General features: G+C 41.1%; 1 protein-coding gene across 2 annotated transcripts in view; it reads right to left on the bottom strand.

The window, feature by feature from the left end:
• Window positions 1-19680, bottom strand: part of RCBTB1 (RCC1 and BTB domain containing protein 1) — a 53289-nt gene that overhangs the window by 18064 nt on the left and 15545 nt on the right. The window contains exons 2-5 of one of the 2 annotated variants that reach the window (XM_029936797.1): window positions 16048-16194; window positions 14754-14904; window positions 5863-6029; window positions 2548-2706 (exon numbers count right to left, since the gene is read on the bottom strand). In XM_029936797.1, the coding sequence (XP_029792657.1) occupies window positions 2548-2706; window positions 5863-6029; window positions 14754-14904; window positions 16048-16173 (603 nt within the window). In that variant the 5' untranslated portion in view covers window positions 16174-16194. Of the gene's footprint in view, window positions 1-2547; window positions 2707-5862; window positions 6030-14753; window positions 14905-16047; window positions 16218-19680 lie in introns of both variants that reach the window. The other variant, XM_029936796.1, reaches the window with a different exon arrangement.

The raw sequence follows: 19680 nt of genomic DNA on the forward strand, positions 1-19680 counted from the left end.
AACAATAGTAAAAGGGAAGATACAATAATGCAGTCCATCTAAACAAATCAAGTACTTTGTCACTTCCAAACACCCATATTCTACTCTATGTGGTCCTACTGGGGATCTCCCAATGGAAGATATCTCGCGAGTGGGGATGAGAGAATTTGGCATCAGTTCCTACTCCATAACTTACTGGTTGGATAGCCCTGGGCAAATCATTTATTCCTGCTTTATACATGAGGAAGCTGATGCTCATTAACAATTATTAAGCACTTCTTATATATCAGGACATGATAAAAGGTACTAGGAGTAAATTTTTGGTCATAGATTAACAAACAGGAGAGATGGACACGTGCAAATTTTGTGCAGCCAGGGGGAGAGTGCTACTCTAGATATAAAATCAAGGCACTACAGGAGCAGAGAAAAGAAAGGACATAGCTATAGGAAGAAAGTTTAGGAAAGACTTTTCAGAGAGCAGAGATTTGAGCATGGCTGAAGGTTCAATAAATGGGAGCATTCCATGGAAAGGGCACAGAATGTGCTGGAGGCAGGTTCTGAAAACGAGGTGGCGGCCTGCCGGGACACATTCAGCAAAGTGGCAGGACAAAAGACCAGAAAGAAAAGTAAAGGCTAAGGGGATAAACTGCCAAAACACACGAGAGAAAAGTAGAATGTATGTACGCGTCTCCCACTGCAATATTTCAAACCAGATTAATATTCACATCTTGGAAAGATCCTGTTGTCTGCACACAAAGGTGAACAGACTATATGAGACTACAGGCAGGACAGCCCTTCAGCAGTAAATGTGTCTCTCGTCAGCACACCGATGAGCTCTAAGGCAGTGACAGTGGGACCAAGAGAGAGGGAATAGACAGGAAAGAGGTTAAGAAGATGTAATACAATGTGGTGATCCCTCAGCTATCCGGAGAGGGGGCCATCAGCTGCAAGTCACTGAGCGGGACAGAGGTTTGCCAGCAGCGGTGAAGGCTTAGAACAAGCAGGTGTGAGGAACAGACTAAAGGTCTGGTCAAAGGAGAAACTTGAGGTGTGTGGTGGAGTCAAAGATGGGGTTTTTCAGGGCAACAGGACAGAGGGAAAAGGGGGATATAGAATTTAGAGTACTAGCAAAAGATGGTGAAATGCACTCTGCATGTCTTAAGTGCAACAGGTTTTAACTATCTGCAGAGAATTTTGACTACAGCCATCAAATAATTTAATGGCATACACCCTGACCCAGAAATCTTATTCCTAGGAGTTTATTCTATAAACTACTTAAGTGCACAAAAGATATATATACACACACAGTAACACAGAAAGTCAGTGCTACAATGTTTATAACAGCAAAAAATTAGAAACAATTGAAATTTCCATCAGTAGAGTTTTGGCCATGGGTCATCCAGACAAGGAAAAGTAAGCAGCCATTATAATGGAGGGCAGCTATAAATGGTCTGATAATAGATTCAAGTAAACATATGTGTTGTTAAGCAGTAAAGTTGCAGAAGAGCAGAAAAAAGCAGTACCTATAATAATCCCATTTTTATAACAGATAATTATATTCACCCATATAGAGAATTGTCCAAAAGGATATACATCAAACTGTTAACAAGACTGGAGAAAAGGTACTTACTTTTTACTTTACATGCTTCATTTGCTTTCCTTTGTGAAAATAACCATATAATAATAATTTTTAAATTAAATGTTTTTGAAAATAAAGAAATAAAGAATACCAGGATGGAGGCTGTCTGATGACTAGCCCGAGAAATTCTAAAGTCATCAAAGATGACATTAGGATGCAAAAGGCCAGTTAACACTCTGGTGAACATGGCATGAAGAGACTTGTCAAATCACCATGATGTATACCTGAAACTAATGTAACACTGTGCATTGACTATACTTCAATCACACACACACACACACACACACACACACACACACACACACACACGCTCATATATACAGAGAACAGATTGGTGATTTCCAGAGGCGGGGGCTGGGGTTTAAGCAAAATGGGTACAGGGGGGTCAAAAGGTACAGACTTTCAGTTATAAAATAGTCATGGGATATAATATACTCCTTGATGACTAGAGTTGGTAACACTGTATTCTGTATCTGAAAGCTGCTAAGAGAATAATCTTAAAAGCTCTCATCACAAGAAAAAACTCTGGGATTCTCTTTCCCTCTCTGCCCCTCCTGGGATGCTCTCTCTTGCTCTCAAAAAAAACATTTTTAAAAAATCATCAGCAACCTTTAAAGAGTGCACACTTGATTTTGTCATTGGTTGAAAGAACTAGTATCAAACTTTCTATTACAATACCTACAAACATTAGACTATTTGGATCTCACAAAAAGTAAAATAAAATTTTGACACATTAGAATCCTTACTTGCAGATAAATATTAGAGTTTGAAAATTCACACTGAGGAGTACCTTTCAGATACTCTTCAATCAGTAACCAGTTAACTGTCAATGAAACTAGAAACAAAGCACCTTCCTGCCATAATCTCATGCTCCTCACAAAGGAAATGATAGTTCCCTGAGAGAGGTGAGGAGAGGGGAGACAGCTCACCTCCCCATTGTCCAGAACAGCCATGGATGAGGTCTGGCCACAGGCAATGCCAACCACCCTCTTAATATGTAAACAGTTTGTAACTTTTCGAGGAGTTGGTTGGTTTGTTGTAGATCCTGATCCCACCTGGCCACAGTTGTTGTACCCCCATGCAAATACCTATACAAGACAAAGGAAAAAGAAAGAATTATTAGCATTAGGGTAAAAACTCTAGCTCTGATGCACCTTAGTAAAAATAAAATAAAAATAAACCCACTTAATGAGTATTTATAATGTACTACATGGCTGTGAATGCTTTCCATGTTAATTTAATTCCCACAATAATCCTGTAGGGTGACCCTGGGACAGATACAATTTCACTCCCATTTTATATAAGGAAATAGAAACAGAGAGGTCAGTTGACTTGCTTGAGGTTCTACAACCTGTAGGTAGTCAACGTGTAATCTGAACCCAAGAAGCTCTAGCTGTGCTCTCAGCCACTATGTTACATTGCCTCTGAAATGATGGCAGCCATATATGATTTTTTAATCTGCCACCAACAGGAAATAAGGTACATACCACATAAGCAGCAGTGATATGAAAAATCTGCCTAACTCTTTGGGCACAGATATTCTTTTTTATTTTTTCTTCCGCAAAAGGCTTTCAAAGCCGTAAGAGGCTTCTTCCGTGTCTCACTAATCACCAATACTAAACATTACATAACCTTTCCCGATGGGTCACAACCATCACAATTATAATTATCAAGCACAGTTAGATGTCACAACACAGCAAGGCTCGCAAGAACTAAAGGATGTTTGTCCCTACGGAGATGACCCCAGGTTGTTGGTATTGGTTCTATTTTCTCAGTTCTCATTCGCTGCCTGTCAGCTCCACGCAGCTCCGCTCCTCCCTCAAATGCATCCTGCCTGTAGTTTGCCATAGCGTGAAAACCAGATTTCTAAAGAGACACAAATAGAACTCTAAGCTTGTTAAAATCTAGTAACAAAGGTGAAAAACAAAACAAAAAATCCCCTCAAGTTAATGACTAACTGAGCCTATCAAACAAAAGTGTAACCAGAGAGGATTAGGGGAGGGGGATGCTAGAAGCCCGGGCAATTACTTCTTCTAAGACCAGGAGAATTTCTAAGGACCCCATCCCTTTCATCTGCCTGCAGGAAGTGGTCCTTGCACATCCTGAGGCGTGGCTCCCACAATTCTTTCCTGCATCAGCACTTCCTATCTCAGCTCACACGTCTGAGGCGGCCCTGGGCAACAATAACAAAACCTACGGCTGGTACCTTAAAAGAATGTGCACTATAGGTTCATTTCACAGGAACAAAGAAATAACTGCAAAACTTCCTCAAAGTGGATTCACAGGAATATTAGAATAATAATGCAAATATTTAGCACAATATCCAAAGTTGCATATGCCTACAGTTAAAACAAGCCAGGAATCCAGGCTGTACAAATTAGGGAATTCTAATTTTAACCAATCATTATTCTGGTACTTCCAAATATCCCAAGCTACCTTGTAATGCATCTGCCTTTCATTTTAAAAATGGGAGCTGTGGTTCTACTAACCAAAAACAGACTAGCAAACAGTGGATTTGGGGCCTAAGACCTGGGTGCTAGGCCTAGCTCTAGCACATCCTAGCCACGAAACCTTCATCTCCCTCTGCTTCTCTGGTTTCTTCACCCATACCCTGTGCTACATAGTAAAGTCGCTATTAACACCACTGAGGGATTCTCAACAAGAGAACAGTATGATCTCTGTTTTAGAAATCACAGGAGGCAGACAGGTGATACCTGAGGTAGACCAATCAAAAAGCTATGGAATAAAACAGCTGCGATGCCTGGGTGGCTCAGTCAGTTGAGCACCCAACTCTTGAAGCTCAGGTCATGATCTTACAGTTCATGGGATCAAGCCTCACATTGGGCTCCATGCTAAATATGGAGGATGCTTAAGATTCTGTGTGTGTGTGTGTGTGTGTGTGTGTGTGTGTGTGTGTGTGTGTGTGTCTCAGGCCTGAAGCCTGCTTCAGAATCTGTGTTTCCCTCTCTCTCTGCCCCTTCCCTGCTCACAGTCTCTCTCTGTCACTCAACAGTACATGTTAAAAAAACAAAAACAAAAAAAAGATTCTCCCCCCCACCCCCGCTACTCTCTGCCACTCACACTCTAAGATAAAAATAAAGTAATAAAATAAAATAAAATAAAATAAAAGCTATGGAATCAAGAGACCATGGCAATAGCCAGTCAGATAGGAAGGCCTGACCTATGGTTATAAAGAAAACAAAATGAAAAGAAAGATTAGAAGGTAGAATCAATAAGATGAGCAACTTTTAAGACAAGCATGGAACTTGGGGGGGGGGTTACAGTACATTCTGGACTGTTGGCAAAGTTATTTTCTATGACATCATTACATTTCCTGAAAACAAAACACCTTAACTGATGGGGTCATTAAAAAAAACAAAAGTACAGAACACTGTCCTGCAAATCTGATTTGTAGTCTTACCCCAGAGAAGGAGACTCAACTGCCTTGAGGCTGAAGTCTGCTGTTATCAACAGTGATCCTGATCACACAGGCTGTGTTAGAAAGAGTGTGTCCCCAAATGTTTTTAGCTATGCACAGGGCTGCCATGTTTACACTATATCAAATACAAATATGGTCATGATTTTATTTTTTTTAAGCAAGGCATTTTCATAATAGCCAAAAGTTGGTAAAAACCCAAATATCCAACAGATAAATAAACAAAATATGGCATATACCCACAATGGGATATTATTCAGCCCTAAGAATGAAGTTCTGTCACATGTTACAACATGGATGAACCCTGAGGACATGATGTTCAGTGAAATAAGGCAGTCATAACCAGACAAACACTGTATGATTCCATTCATATGAAGTCCCTAGAGTAGTCCCTCATGGAGACAGAGGTAGAATGTGGTCGCTGGGGGGCTGGGAGTGGGTGGAGAGTTTTCATTCAGTAGGTAAAGCTTCAGCTTTGCAAGGTAAAGAGTTCTGCAGATGGATGGTGGTGAGGGCTACATAACAATGTGAATGCTTAATGTTACTGAACTGACATTCAATAAATCACAATGGATATAAAAAAAAAATATATATATATATATATAGACAATTTGCCATCTTGACCATTTAAGTGGTTAAAGAGAACATAGCAATAATCCAGGCAGAGGACAAAACTGTTACAGGAACCAGTCCTCACATATCCTGAGGTCTGGCTTCCACAATTCTTAAAAATGGCTAGGACAACAAATTTTCTATTATGCATATTTTACCACAATTTAAAAATAAAGAATAAGAGCAGAGCACTTACCTCTCCATCAGCTGCAAGAGCCATTGAATGATGTGAGCCACAAGCTACTTCAACCACTTGCTTGATCAAGAGATTGGTACAGACTTGGATGGGAGCAATGCCTTGATTGGTTGTCCCATTCCCAAGCTGGCTGTATCCATTGTGGCCCCAGGCATAAACCACTCCATCTGTACAAGATGGCCACACACAAAGAATCAACTCCAAGAAGGAATGGTAAATGTACTTTCTTTCCCAGACTTTACACACCTCACTCTCCGACCTTAATTTCCTTCCATTGCCTCCTTCTCCCTATAAAGTAACCACTGATGAGGGGTAAAGGAAAGAGGGACAGATGAGAAAACAGGATAGACAAATGTAAAACCATTTAAGAAAGGACTTAATATGAGCAAAGAAAGATTAGCTTTATGGTCAAAAGTCAAGTTGATAGATACAAAAATTAGACTTTCTGAACACGCAGATTCATCTCAGTGGTTTGTGTTATCAGGTACCAAGCAAGAAGTAGAAGACACAAGAAAGCTTAACATGAATCTTTACTATCATTTTGCCAAATATCAGGAACCATTTGCGTCTGTGTGTGTGTGTGTGAGTGTGTGTGTGTGTGTGTGTGTGTGAGAGAGAGAGAGAGAGAGAGAGAGAGAGAGAGAGAGAGAGAGAGAGAGACAGAGACAGAGAGAGAGAGGGAGGGAGGGAGACTCTCTTTCTCACAAAGTACAGAGGAAAAGAGGTATACTTTCTGTATATATTACATACAAAAATCCAAGAGCTTCTCTCAGACTATTATTGCCATAAAATGTGGCTCAACTTCTCTCTAATGACTATATCTTTTGGGGATTCTGAGAGAGGTAACTTTTTGGTTTTGCGTCCTCTCTAGAAGTATCATTGTTTCGTGTATTTCCTCGCATAGCATGCCTAAGAAATGAGAGTAGATGTCCCTAACTTATACTCTTTTCACCTCTTTCCCATGGTAGTAAAGCATCCTGACCTATTAAGGACAATCTAGACCTGGAAATAAAGATATTCAAGAGCAATAGCAGAAATCCAAGTGTTACAGTGAGGCTGCTGACTCACTGAAATGCTCCCTAAGCAACAAGGGGATAGGTACTCATAAATAAGTAGGTTTCTGATTATCTAATCTAGAATCTGGTCATGTGTGTCTCATAAGAGGTCTTCCCTATTACAGAAATTATGACAGAAACCATAAATGGGAAATTTCATCCTAAGAAAGATGAGGCCTAGATTGAAAAAGTGTAATACCTAACGAAGATTCACAATATCATGGTGAAGTTATATCAGGTGATAGAAATGTCCAAACCTATGAGTGTTTTCATTCCCGAGACAGAAAAATAGACTTGATCAGGTTGAAATACATACCTTGTTCTTGAATAGTAAAACTCAGTATCATAAAGGTGCTAGCTTTTCCTATGTAAATTGGCAAATTTAAAATAAAAGCAATGAAATGATTAAGTTACTTTCTGGAACTAGACAATCTGATTAGAAAGTTCAGTGGGAAGAACAAATGAGAATAAACAGAAAAATTCTAAGAAAAGAAGAGAGAAGACAGCTAGCTCTACCAGTTATTAAAACCTCTAAAAACTTTCTAAAACTAAGATTAATACTAGGACACAGGCAGAAAAACCAGTGGAATGAAACTGAAGTTCTAGAATTAAACCAACTGCATACAGAAATAAAGGCTATGTCATTTGGGGGAGAAAGGACTTTTTATAAGTTGGGTTGAGATACTTGTGTCATATTGAAAAATTATATTCATTCCTCAAAAATTTAAATGTGGAAAATAAAACCATACAAGAATTTGGAGGAAAAAATTAGTAAATTCCTCCATAACCTGGGAATAAGGAAAACTTTCCTGTGATTCAAAAATCAAAAGCAATAAAAAAGTGATAAATCTAGTTACATATTTTTTAAAACTTTATGTACAAAAACATCATGGGCAAAGGAAAAAAATTAATTATGAAAAATATTTCTAATTTATACTACTAAGAGACAATATCTCTAATGCAAAAGACCAAAAACCTGCTAGAAATATGAGCTGAAAGTGCACAATGAAAAAAATGTAAATGACTCTTAACCATATGAAAAGACATTTCACCTCTCTCCTAGGAAGAAAATGCAAATTCAGAAGGTGGGACTCCTAGTCAACAAGGCTACTACCATTGCCAAATGCGGGCTGTGCCAGTAAAAAAACCAATGCAGAGTCCCTGAAATAGCATCACCCTTTTATAGAAACTCACTAGTTACTTGGTAGCTAGGTGACTCCAAGAGGCACCTTTCATCCTTGAAGGAGCGGCAGATCACATTAACAGAAATCAACCTATAATCAGGGTACAGGCTTCCAGCCCACAGGGCTTCAGCTGAGCACAACTGTATGAGGGCCGAAGGAGTATTCAATCCACAGAGTATTTGATTCCACAAAACATCTCATCAGACCAAGGGACCCACTTTATAGCAAAAGAGGTCCAGCAGTGCTCACATGACCATGGGGCTCCTGGTCCTCTGTCATACACAGCAGCATCCAAAAGATGCCAGCTTTACACAGTGATGACAAGCTGGTTGACGGCACAGCTGACGCACCAGCCTAGAGACAAGACCGTGTGAGGGTGGGATGCTGAGCTCCAGGCACAGATTCTAACTCAGTGACCACTACATGGTGCTGTGGCCCTAACAGATAGAACACATGCGTCCAGGAACCAAAGTGCATTATATGAGTGACCCTACTGACCAACATTCCCAGGGACTGACTTGGGGAATCTGAGGCTCCTGCCCCTGCAACTGTAGGTTCCACAGGTTTAGAAGTCCTGGCTCCCTAAGCAGAAACACTTCCATTAAGGAACACAGCAGGAATCCCACTGAACTCTAAGTTACAGCTGCCATAGGCCCTCTGTGTTCCTCCAGCCAAAGAACCAACAGGAAGAAAGAGAAGAGTCGTCACCCTCCAGACAGGGACAATTGACTCAGTCAGCAGAAGGAGGTAGGGCTGCTATTATACAATGGGGGCAAGAGAGGAGTATGCTTGGCAAGGAGGTGAAACTTGATACTTTTGGGGCACATTTGCCCAACAGTACTAGTAAACAGAAACATACAGCAACCATGGCCAGAATACAGCACGGCTAGGGGCTTGGAGTCCTCATAATGAGTTTCTGCATCACACAATCAGGTTAGCCCCCTGAGCCACAGGCTGGCCAAATGTGAAGGCAATCTGGAAGGCGCGCCCGAGGAAGGAGGCAACGAGTATCAGTTGTGGCCAGGAGGCCAGCTGCTTGCAGCACAGAGGCTGTAATTCATCCCACCACCAGTCTTCCAGGAAGTCTTTGCTGGGAAAAGAGGCCTGCCAGAATCCTGGAGGAGCTACACCCAAACCTACAGGAAGACATGGATCTGGGCACTGCATGGGAGGGAATAAGTGAACGCCATGCAGGGTCACCCAGATGTCCCTCAGAATTAAGGACCTTATTCCCCAGATGCTGGGACTGATGCCAGCTGCTTGTTCTCAGCCGTCCTCTCCAGATTTGCACCAGGCAATCATCTCCTCGTTTATACATTCTTTTACTATTGTAAAATTATATATGAACCTATTCCTTCCCTTTTTTACTTGAAAAAGCATAGGAAAAGTAAGCTTCCTTCCCTTTTACTTGAAAAAGCATAGGAAAAGATGGCTCTTGGTCCCAGTTTCCCAGGAAGCTTTCAAAGCAACCCCATCCAACTGGGCACCAGCATCCACTTTGCCCAGCCCCGCTCTTGCCACACCATCTCTGGCAAAGGATGAAACTTCGGGATCACTTGAGGCTCAAGAGGTGAACAAAACTACCAAACGATGAGGGTGAAACCACACCAGGCTAGAAGAGAGAGTGGAGAGTAGGGAGAATGGGAGTGGGGAGAGCATGAGAAAGGCAGAGCACAGAGAAGCACCTCATGAAGTTCTGACCTTCAAGAGAAGGCAGCTGGCCTTAGAGACTGGACACGGATTGGAGAAGTGATCAGAAACAACTAGGTTTATAACCTAATGTAATGTTACTTTAGAGGACAAAAAATAAATCCATAAGCTCTAGGTCTGTATGTAAAGTAATAATACTAAATAAATATAGATCTTCAGAATAGTCACCAGATGAGACTAGATTTTATTTTTTTATTTTTTCTTTTTTAAATATTATTGTCATTTATTCTTACTGTTATTTCCCTAAGTGGATTGGCTTTGTGCTTGGGGCTATTTTTGTGTATGTTGATCCAAACACGTGCAACGTTGAGTTACAGTGAACCCTAGTGACTGTGGATAGCCATTCTTCCTGAAAATTGCGCTGCTCTCCCCTCACTGTGACTGGCTAGCTGCCTGTACTCCTGGGATTCTTTGACACTTGGTGGTACTGCATTCTTGCCGAGTGTACCTTCTTTCTTGGCTCTTCCCCGCCTTCAGAATCTGATTCTTCCTCCTCCCCCTCCCCCTCTGGCACATGGCTCCTTGTGCTCAACTCCAGTACAGTTTGGTTGATTGATGCTTCATATGTACCAACATATCATGTGGCTTTTCGGATGTAGGCTGAGAAGACTGCACCTCATCCCCTCTTCTAGAATTAATCATTGATTAGAGGGGTAGTTCTTCAACCTTGACCCGGTTCAGCTGGTCGTGCAGGGCTGCCTTCAACTGGAGTAGCATCTCCTCCCTCCTTTCGCAGCCTAGATTTTATTTTTTAAAGATGCCACATGCAGGGCCTCATGTGGATGTGTCTGGGGTCCTAGAAGCCTCACTACCCTACGTTCTCCTACAGATGGACCGTGAGAACTTGTCTGGAGGCTCTAGCAGGGAACAGAGCTACCTATATACCATTGACTGAAGAAGGTTCTCTATCGGGGAAGGTTGTCTTCTCCCACTGAGTGCCAGCTTTGGGAGGGACACACATGGGGTGGGTAAGGGAGGAAGGGGACGCCCACCTACCCAGCCACATCAGCTGAATCAACCATGGAGATCAATGTGGTGACAGATGTCACCACCAGATCACCCTCACATCCTAGATTTTCAATTTAATAATGTAGTAATTGTCAAAACATTCCTAAAATGTCTTTAAGAAATAGCACACAAGTCAGTAAAGCTTGGAGAATTGAACATGTTTTTATCTTTATTCCCTCCCCAAAATCCTACTGAAATGATAGTGAGGGAATAATTAAAAAAAAAAAAAAGGCATAAACAGCTGAGGACAAAAAGAACAAAAAAGAAGAAAATACAACCAAAGATGGAAAGCAGGTGGATATGGTAACATAGCTGACCAGAGAAGGTGACATGTACATCTGCAAAAGGAGAAGCCAATCACAGCCCTGGAATCTCAGGAAGGCCCGGGGCTGGGGAAAGCAGGCACAGGGAGATGAGGTAAGGGCCAGTATAACTAAGAACAGAAGCAGTCAGACCCCAAACCCTCATCCTCTTCCTGTGGGGTCAGGAAGTTTGTACAAGAAAAGAGACCTACAGCACTTACTTACTATGGATTTCTTACTATAACTGCACTACAGCCCAACTTCTTCCTTTGCCCAAACCTCCTTCCCTCCTTTCTCCCACATGACACGACAAAGAAAATGAACTAGGAGAAGAGTCTAAAGAGGCCCTGAAGACAGCTATAAATAGCCACCATAGTAAGAAAAGGAAAAGTAGACATCCAGTACTAAATAGTGAGATCCCTGCCCTTCCCGTGTTCGTGGAAAGCTGGCAAAAACCCATATCCCGGTCAGGGGTCAGGAATCCGGAAGATTCGACCCTAGGGAAGCTCACATACTGACAGTGGGGGTGACACTGGGGGCATCCCTAATGAGGCAGTTATCTCCCTGAAGTGAAGCTCAGTACTTGACAAGCCCCACCCAGGACTCCAGTATTCCCAGCACGTAGATCAGTGCCTGCGTCTCACCTGTGGACAGGCAGCCAAGGATTACAAATTTTTACATTTTTTTCTCATGTTTATTTTTGCGAAAGAGAAAGACAGAGTACAAGTGGGGGAGGGCAGAAAAAAGGAGACACAGAAAGCAAACAGACTCCAGGCTCTGAGATGTCAGCACAGAGCCCAACATGGGGCTCAAACCCACGAACTGTAAGATCTTCAACTGAGCTGAAGTCAGACACTCAACCAACTGAGCCACCCAAGCGCCCTATAAAGCAAGCCTCTAACAAGAAAAGGCAGAGACCAAAACAAAAGAGAAAGAAGCAATATGGGAGGGGAAAAAAAAAGAAAGCAGAGAAAGCAGAGAACAGAGGATGATTTGAAAGTAATCTACAGCCTCAAAGTGAAGACAGTGAGGCCATGAAGCAAGGAGAAGCTCTAGAAAGACACATTCAGAGAACAAGAAAGAGAATAGCGAAATATAACAACAGAAATGTGAAAATGTTACAGAAGAGGTGAAGATAAAGCTGAAGAAATTTCCCCAAAGTAGAATGGAGAAAAAATATAAGAAAGTTAAGAGGGTCAGTTCAGAATGCTCTAAGAGAAACAAAGAAGGAAAATTACCCAGGAAGTATGACAAGAAAATATTCTAGAAATTAAGGAATTTCCAGATTGAAGAGTCAACAGAATGATCAATACAATAAATTAAAAGTTATACACACCAGAGTACATAACCATGATTTTTCTGGAAAACTGGGAAAAAAGAAAAAAAAGCTTCCAAAGAGGAAAAAGCAGTCATATGCAAAAATAGCTAAAGTCAGAATGGCATCAGAATCTCAAAAGCTATGCTGAAACTCAAAAGGTTCAATGACTTCAAAATTCTGAGGAAACAGGATTTTCAATCAGGAAGTTTAAGCCCAGCCAAACCACGGAACAATCTGCATGAGTAAAATGAAGACATTTTAAGAGTATCTCAAAGATTTCTCTCACACCTTCTTCCTTGGGAAGCTTCTAGAGAAAGTGTTTCACTCAAATAAGGGTATAATCCCAGGAAGACAACACAGGACACAAGAAATAGGGGGATCCGGAAAGGACAAAGGTGAAGGGCCTTCCACAGATGATGGAGAATGAAGTTGTAGGCTGACAGCCATGTGGCATCCCACAGTGACCAGTCCCGCTGGAACACGGGGACAGAGGGCCCCAGAGACATCTGGGTGAACCTGGATATGCTGAGATGCAATGCTGCTCTACGGATGAGTTTGGGAATGATAGACCTTTAGAAAAATAAGTAAATGAACCCCCAAAAACCAAACTGATACAGAAAGGCGATGGCTCAGCTATAAATCACACTTACAGAGTCCTAATAATATAAATACTGATTGAACTAAAATGGTGATATCACTGTATTGAAAGGATCAGGGGAGGAAAGGAAGGGTAAAGAAAGCTAACTTCTATCTGCCATTATAAAAAGTGGAAGGATAATATCTAAAATTGAAAATTCAGAAAGAACAGCTGTAAGAATATGTTAAAATTCTGAGATTAAACATGAGAAGAAACATCCGAAGGAGTTAAAAGCGGTTCCTTCTGAAGAGCGGTTTCTAAGCGGAGGAGAGATGAGGCAGACGTCCTTCTGTGTTTTATTAACAGCCATATACTAGTTGACAGTTTAAGACTATGATTGTAATACATATGTAACATGCACAAATATACGTACTATATATACATCTGATAATGTAGAGCATGTTTAAAATATATAAAATGTATTAAATCAAAATTAACAAAAATAAAAATATTCCCACAAGAAAATCAGTTATTATATTTATATTTTTATGTTTTGTTTACGTTTATCTTTATTGCAACACTCAAGATAGTTAAGACTGTATGATGTGGATTTTGAAAATAATTCCAAGAGTTGTAATTTCCTAAGGTCACCACTTTGAAGAAAATCAAGAATTTAAATGCATATGTTTCAGCGTTTGCTCTAAAAAACTGCCCCAATGTTTGACATTCAGAAATCAATGACTAGTTAAAATTGATATTTGTTAGTAAAAAAATCAAATCATTAGGTCATAACAGATGACAAGCAGAACCAGTCAGCAAAGCAGTAACCGCTTGAAAGAGCCAGTGTGATGCCAGAAAGTATGGTTACACAACATGGAAGTGAGATCACCACCTCACTATGCTCAATACCAGTTATATTCTCACCAGACAATCGCTCTCAGATCTGGATCTCACAGCTTGAGACAGATGCAGACAACTTGGAGTGCGTTCAGATAGGAGTTAAAGGCAATTAAAAAGCTCAATATTAAGACCTCTGGCAACACCCAGGGAAGCTGTGATTCCTTAGTCTGAGATGGAAAGGCAGAGAGAGAAACAGAAAACTTCCCCTCAAAAAGCAAAAGGCCTCTGCTAAAGAGACCACAAAAGTTAATGTGCTTAAAATATAATGGGTAGAATGTAGGTTATATATAACCTATTTTCAGAGAGTTCTGGTTGCCCACAGTGCAGATAAATTACCAAAAAAGAAATGTAGAGTATCCTTCTTCAGTGATCTCGGGGAAGCAGAGATTAAAAGGAAAAGAATCTATCCTACACTCTCTCCATATGACACATACATGAATGCCAGGGAATAAACTAAGATTTCTTAAATTTGAGATTCAGGAACTACACAGTGAAAGGACACCAGCATTATATTTTCTTTATAAAAACGTACCAAGTAAAACCTGAAAGTTGCCTTGCTACCATAAATCCACTGAAAAACTAGGCTGAAGGACCACTTCATCTGCTATATCTAATCTCCCACAGCTTTACATAAGTATTCTAACGTTTGCCTAATTTGCAAGCAGTTCTCTGTTCCAGAGTTAGGCTGAAGTGTTTAACTTTTACCAGTTTGGTACGGTTCTCAGAAATTAAGAAATAAACCATTCGAGATGATTTCATACAGCCCCAACTCCCCTTAGATTAGAATCAATGCTTGATTTCCCACAAACTGAATAACTGACTTTGTTCTCTCTTTACCTTCAGTGCTGAGAAGAACATGTGGTCCACTCCCATAACTAAGGCTTTTAATCTTCTTTCCACATAAGGCTTCCAGCTTTTTGGGTACAAGTGTACTCTGGTTATCGCCAGTTCCTAGACAGTTACTGTAGTTCAGTCCAAATACAAAGACCTAGAAAACAAATAGTTTTGTCTGAGTTACTTGGCCTAAACTTACACAAAGGCTCCCTTCTCCACTCTCAAAATAAGACTTACTCAAGTTCAGTGTGACAGCTGAGTAGGTAGGAAAAGACTGATCAGATTAGGAAAAATTCAATCTTTGCTAACATTACTTAAGTTTTAGAATGTTTTGCTATACTATAAATATCAAAGTAGTAAAGGGTTGAGGAATATTAAATCAACAAACTGCAAGAAGAGATAAATTATATCAAGGATGCGGTCTAGAATTTCAGGTTCTTTTTATCCATAACTGTCGGGCCCCCGCCAAGTTTTCTGTCTGCCTCAGGCAGATTATCACGCCGTTGAGAGAGCCAGTAAACAAGATTTGCATCTGGAGGCTGGAGATTGCCATTTCCTGGTCAAAATAACTTTTGACGACTGTCTTGCTGAGCTAGACGTGAGTGGCCAAGGCACACAAAAGATCAAAACCGTATTCAGTGTTAGTTCTCCATCCCCCAAGATGGCTGAGGCAAAGTCGGGGCGCTTCTTTGATATGCATTCGACTCTGTAGGCTGCCTAGGTCAGCTTGCCTTGTTTTCCCCCCTGAAGACTATATAAAGAACAGTTCTTTGAATAAACTCTCTTTCACCTGATCGGAGAACCGTGAGTTCTGTCTTTACTCTCTGCGTCTCCCTCTCCTGCCCCGTTTCTCTCCCTCCCTCAGGAGAAGGACCCGCGACGATTCTCCGCCCTGCTAGTCGGGCGGACGAAACAGGTACCGCCGATCGCCGGGGACGAGCGGCCCCGGTCGTTCGGGTTAAGACAATTGGTGCCTCAACTCGGGGCTCAGTAAAGTAACGCGACCCCTGACCTTTTCAGAAGGTGGGGCCTTGCTGGATACATCTGGGTAGTGGCAGGAGAAAAGACTGACAGGAAAGGTAAGGGACAAGGGGATAAAGAACCGAAAAACATACCAGGAAAAGTGAAATGAATGTGTCTGTGGAGCTTTCGCTGAAATATTTCAAAACAGAGACTGATAGGAGTAAGCTTGACTTCTGTTTAAATCAACTGGCCACAGCCCTTTCTTGGTCTTCAAATTGCACACTTTTAAAGCTCACCCCCTGAAATTACACTCTGAGTTTTGAGAGAGTCTTACCTCATCGTTGTCAGTAACGTACAGTGCTTCATTGGCTGACGTACCAAAGACACATGCTTTCCGAATAGATGCAATTTCTTGAGGTGAGAGCAGAGTGAAGATAGGCCACTTTCCTACATCCACCATGACTCTGGCTTCAAGTAATTCCTATAAATAAGCCGACATCTCCGCTATAACAAAAAGGATAACAAAGAAACATGAACCACTATACTAACTTAGAAAAAAAAAAAAGACACTTAATAAAAGGAAACAAAAGCTAATTCCAAAAGAATCTTATCTACCTTTTGCTAAATGGATCACTCACTTCCCCCCACAGCCTGTCCAATCCCTCCTCCACGGTCAACCCTGGGCCTGTCCCTGCAATGACAGAAACAACTTGCTAGAACCAGTTGTTTCTCTTGCCCACTTAAAGTTGGTGCTTATCTGTTACATATATGCTCATTTGCAATCAGACAGCAGAAAATGGAGAGAAACCATGCTAGCTGGATGAAACCAGGGTCTCTCATCAGGAACTTTTTTTCTTAGAATATTGAGATAAAGGTTACAATACTAGTTTGTCTAAGACAGTGAATTCTTGCCTGAGAGAGAGTGGGAAGGTATGTGTGAGCACACACGTGAATGTTCTACAAATCAGAATCATTACCTCTGCCGCCCCGCTCTCCCACTACCACCCCCGGATTACACTCAAAGATCCCCAACCCTTGTAGAAAATACTGCCACGCCAAGCCACCGCTGAATGATGGGAATGGGACATCCCTCACTAAGTCTAGAGTGGCAAAAGTATTACGAAGCTCTAGACTAAGATATACTGAATGAAACCTAAGTATTATACTCTGATCCTAATTTCTATCCTCACATTTTCTATTTCATTACAGATTATATTTCATTTCACATTGAGAAAAGTTATTATATGAACAAGGGAAGACAATTCACAGTAATCTTGGTGTTAGAACTAGGGACTACTTCCTTCATGCAAGCAGCAATTAGCTTAAGTGGTATCCTATAAAAAATAGATATATATACGTTTCCATAAAATTCTAAACTTGACCCTGTTTAAGGAGTTTTACACAAAGAATTCTGGTCATGGGCCCACTTTCTTCTAGGCTTAAAAAGTACACCTATAAATTCCAGGGAGGTACACAGTCACAAAACCCTACAATGCCAAATGAGTTTCCATTTTGGCTCTCACCTCTGGAAACTGAAATAGAAGCAAACAGTTTATAAATATAACCAGGGTTTCCTAATGAGGTACAGAACTCTTGAAGTTCCTTCCTACTCACTCTTTTCTCAGACCTCTAAAAATAGCCAAGCGAACCAGGCTCAAGACCAACGCGTTCCAGGCTCTAGCACCTCTGAAAGCACCTAGAGATAGAGCTTTGGGCTTAGGTATACTTAGCCAAGGCCTGTTTCCACCATCCAGGGAGATTTTTCACAGCAGCACCAACCTGGATGGCAAGGACCAGATAACTGCTATACCCCAAGAGACACACACATATTCAATAAGCATTAAACACTAACAGGACAGGCTAATCCTCATCATCACATAGCCAGACTCCTGGAACATTTGAATGTCCTGAAAAGTGTGTGTACGTGTATGTGCGTGTGTGCACACACATGTGCTGGTGGGGACAGGTGATAGAAATGGGGAGGGGCAAAAACAAAATATATAGGGGTGCCTGCGTGACTCAGTTGGCTGAACATCGAATTCTTGATTTCAGCTTGGGCCATGATCTTGGGGTTTGTGGGTTCAAGCCCTGTGTTGAGCTCTGCACTGATAGGTAGGAGCCTGCGTGGGATTCTATCTGTCTCTCTCTCTCAAAATAAATAAATTAAATTAAACCTAATAAGCATGTTGAAAAAAATTGTTTCAACTGGTACAAAGAGGTAAAGAAAAGTAAGTTTCCCTACCATCCCTCTCTAACCCTCTCCTCAAAGGCAACCACTGTTAACAGTTGTTTCTAATTCCTTCCAGGGATAGTGTATGCTTACAAAATCTTTATATGTATGTATGTATGTGTAGAAGTCTTTTCCCTTCTTAACAGTACATCTTGGAAATCATTCTACATTAGCACATGTAGACCTACTTTATTTCTTTTCAATGGTACCACATAACATTCCATTACATCAAGTTAACAATTTACCTGTTTGTACTGAGAGACTATATAAGTCACCTCTAGTCTTCCCTAACATAAACAATACTGCAATTATTTTCTACATATGTTATTCTATATACATGTCTTGTTTTGATACATAAAGTTTTATAAGATAAACTCCTAGGGACACCTGGGTGGCTCAGTGGGTTAACTGTCTGACTTCAGCTCACGTCATGATCCTGCTGTTTTTGAGTTCGAACCCTGGGTCAGGCTCTGTGCTGACGGCCCGGAGCCTGGAGCCTGCCTGCTTCGAATTCAGTGTCTCCCTCTCTCTCTGCCCCTCCCCCAGTCACTGTGTGTGTGTGTGTGTGTGTGTGTGTGTGTGTGTGTCTCTCTCTCTCTCTCAAAAATAAGCAAATATTTAAAAAAATTATAAGATAAACTCTTAAATATGGAACTGCTGGGTCAAAGTCTAATTGCTATTCTCCCTTTAACAGCTATTTCAAATTGTCCTCTACTGAAGTAACTGGTTACCCACATCCTACCACACAGTGTATTACCATGGTGTCTCAGTTTTGCTTAAACTTGAATTTCTCTTATGATGAGTGAGGCTGGGTATCATTTAAAAAAAATAATCACAATAACAGCAATAACAATAACTGACATTTCTTGAGCACTACATGCCAAGTACTGTTCTTAAACTTTACATCTATTAATTCATATAATTCTCACTTTACAGACAAGGAAATGGAAGCAAAGAGATTTTAAGAATTTCCCCAAACCAAGAAGTAGCTGAGTCAGGGCCTGAAGCCATACAATCTGGAATTTGCAAGTACACGCTTCACCTCCTGGTTAAGAACCCATGGGTCATCCTTTTACATAAAGCCCCTATTTTTTTCTACCCAACTACTGTTCTTTGCTTTGTTCTTAATTTTTGTGTTCTTTGTATGGCAAGATAATCGTTTTGTTGCTGTTGTTGTTGTTGTTGTTGAGAGAGCACAAGCAGGAGGGGGCGCTGAGAAAGAAGGGGGCAGAGGTTCTGGAGCAAGCTCTGCACCGATCACGCTGACAGGAGCAAGCACGATGCGCCTGCCTCCCTTGCCCCCACCTGCCCTGGAAAGATCACGACCAGAGCTGAGGCTGGATGCTCAAACGACTGGGCCACACAGGCACCCTGGGGATGATGGTCTTAAATGCTCTTAGAAGTTAACAAAACAAACAAAACAAAAAGGCCTCCCTGCCAAGCCCAAATGGCCGGTCTAGTGCCTCTTACAAAGCAGACCGAAAAAGGAGTCACCAGAAATCAAACAGTGTAAATGTCTATAAGCAGACAGATAAATTTTGAAATAAACCCAGATCTTTATTTTCCTAGACTACGAACCACATGAAAGCAAGTCCCCAAAATTTAATATTGTATATAATACAGAATTTTAAAAAAAATTTTAATGTTTTATTTATTTTTGATACAGAGACAGAGCATGAGAGGGGGAGGGGCAGAGAGAGGAGGAGACACAGAACCGGAAGCAGGCTCCAGGCTCTG

This window comes from Suricata suricatta, chromosome 4 (genome assembly GCF_006229205.1).
Source record: "Suricata suricatta isolate VVHF042 chromosome 4, meerkat_22Aug2017_6uvM2_HiC, whole genome shotgun sequence".
Lineage (NCBI taxonomy): Eukaryota > Metazoa > Chordata > Mammalia > Carnivora > Herpestidae > Suricata > Suricata suricatta.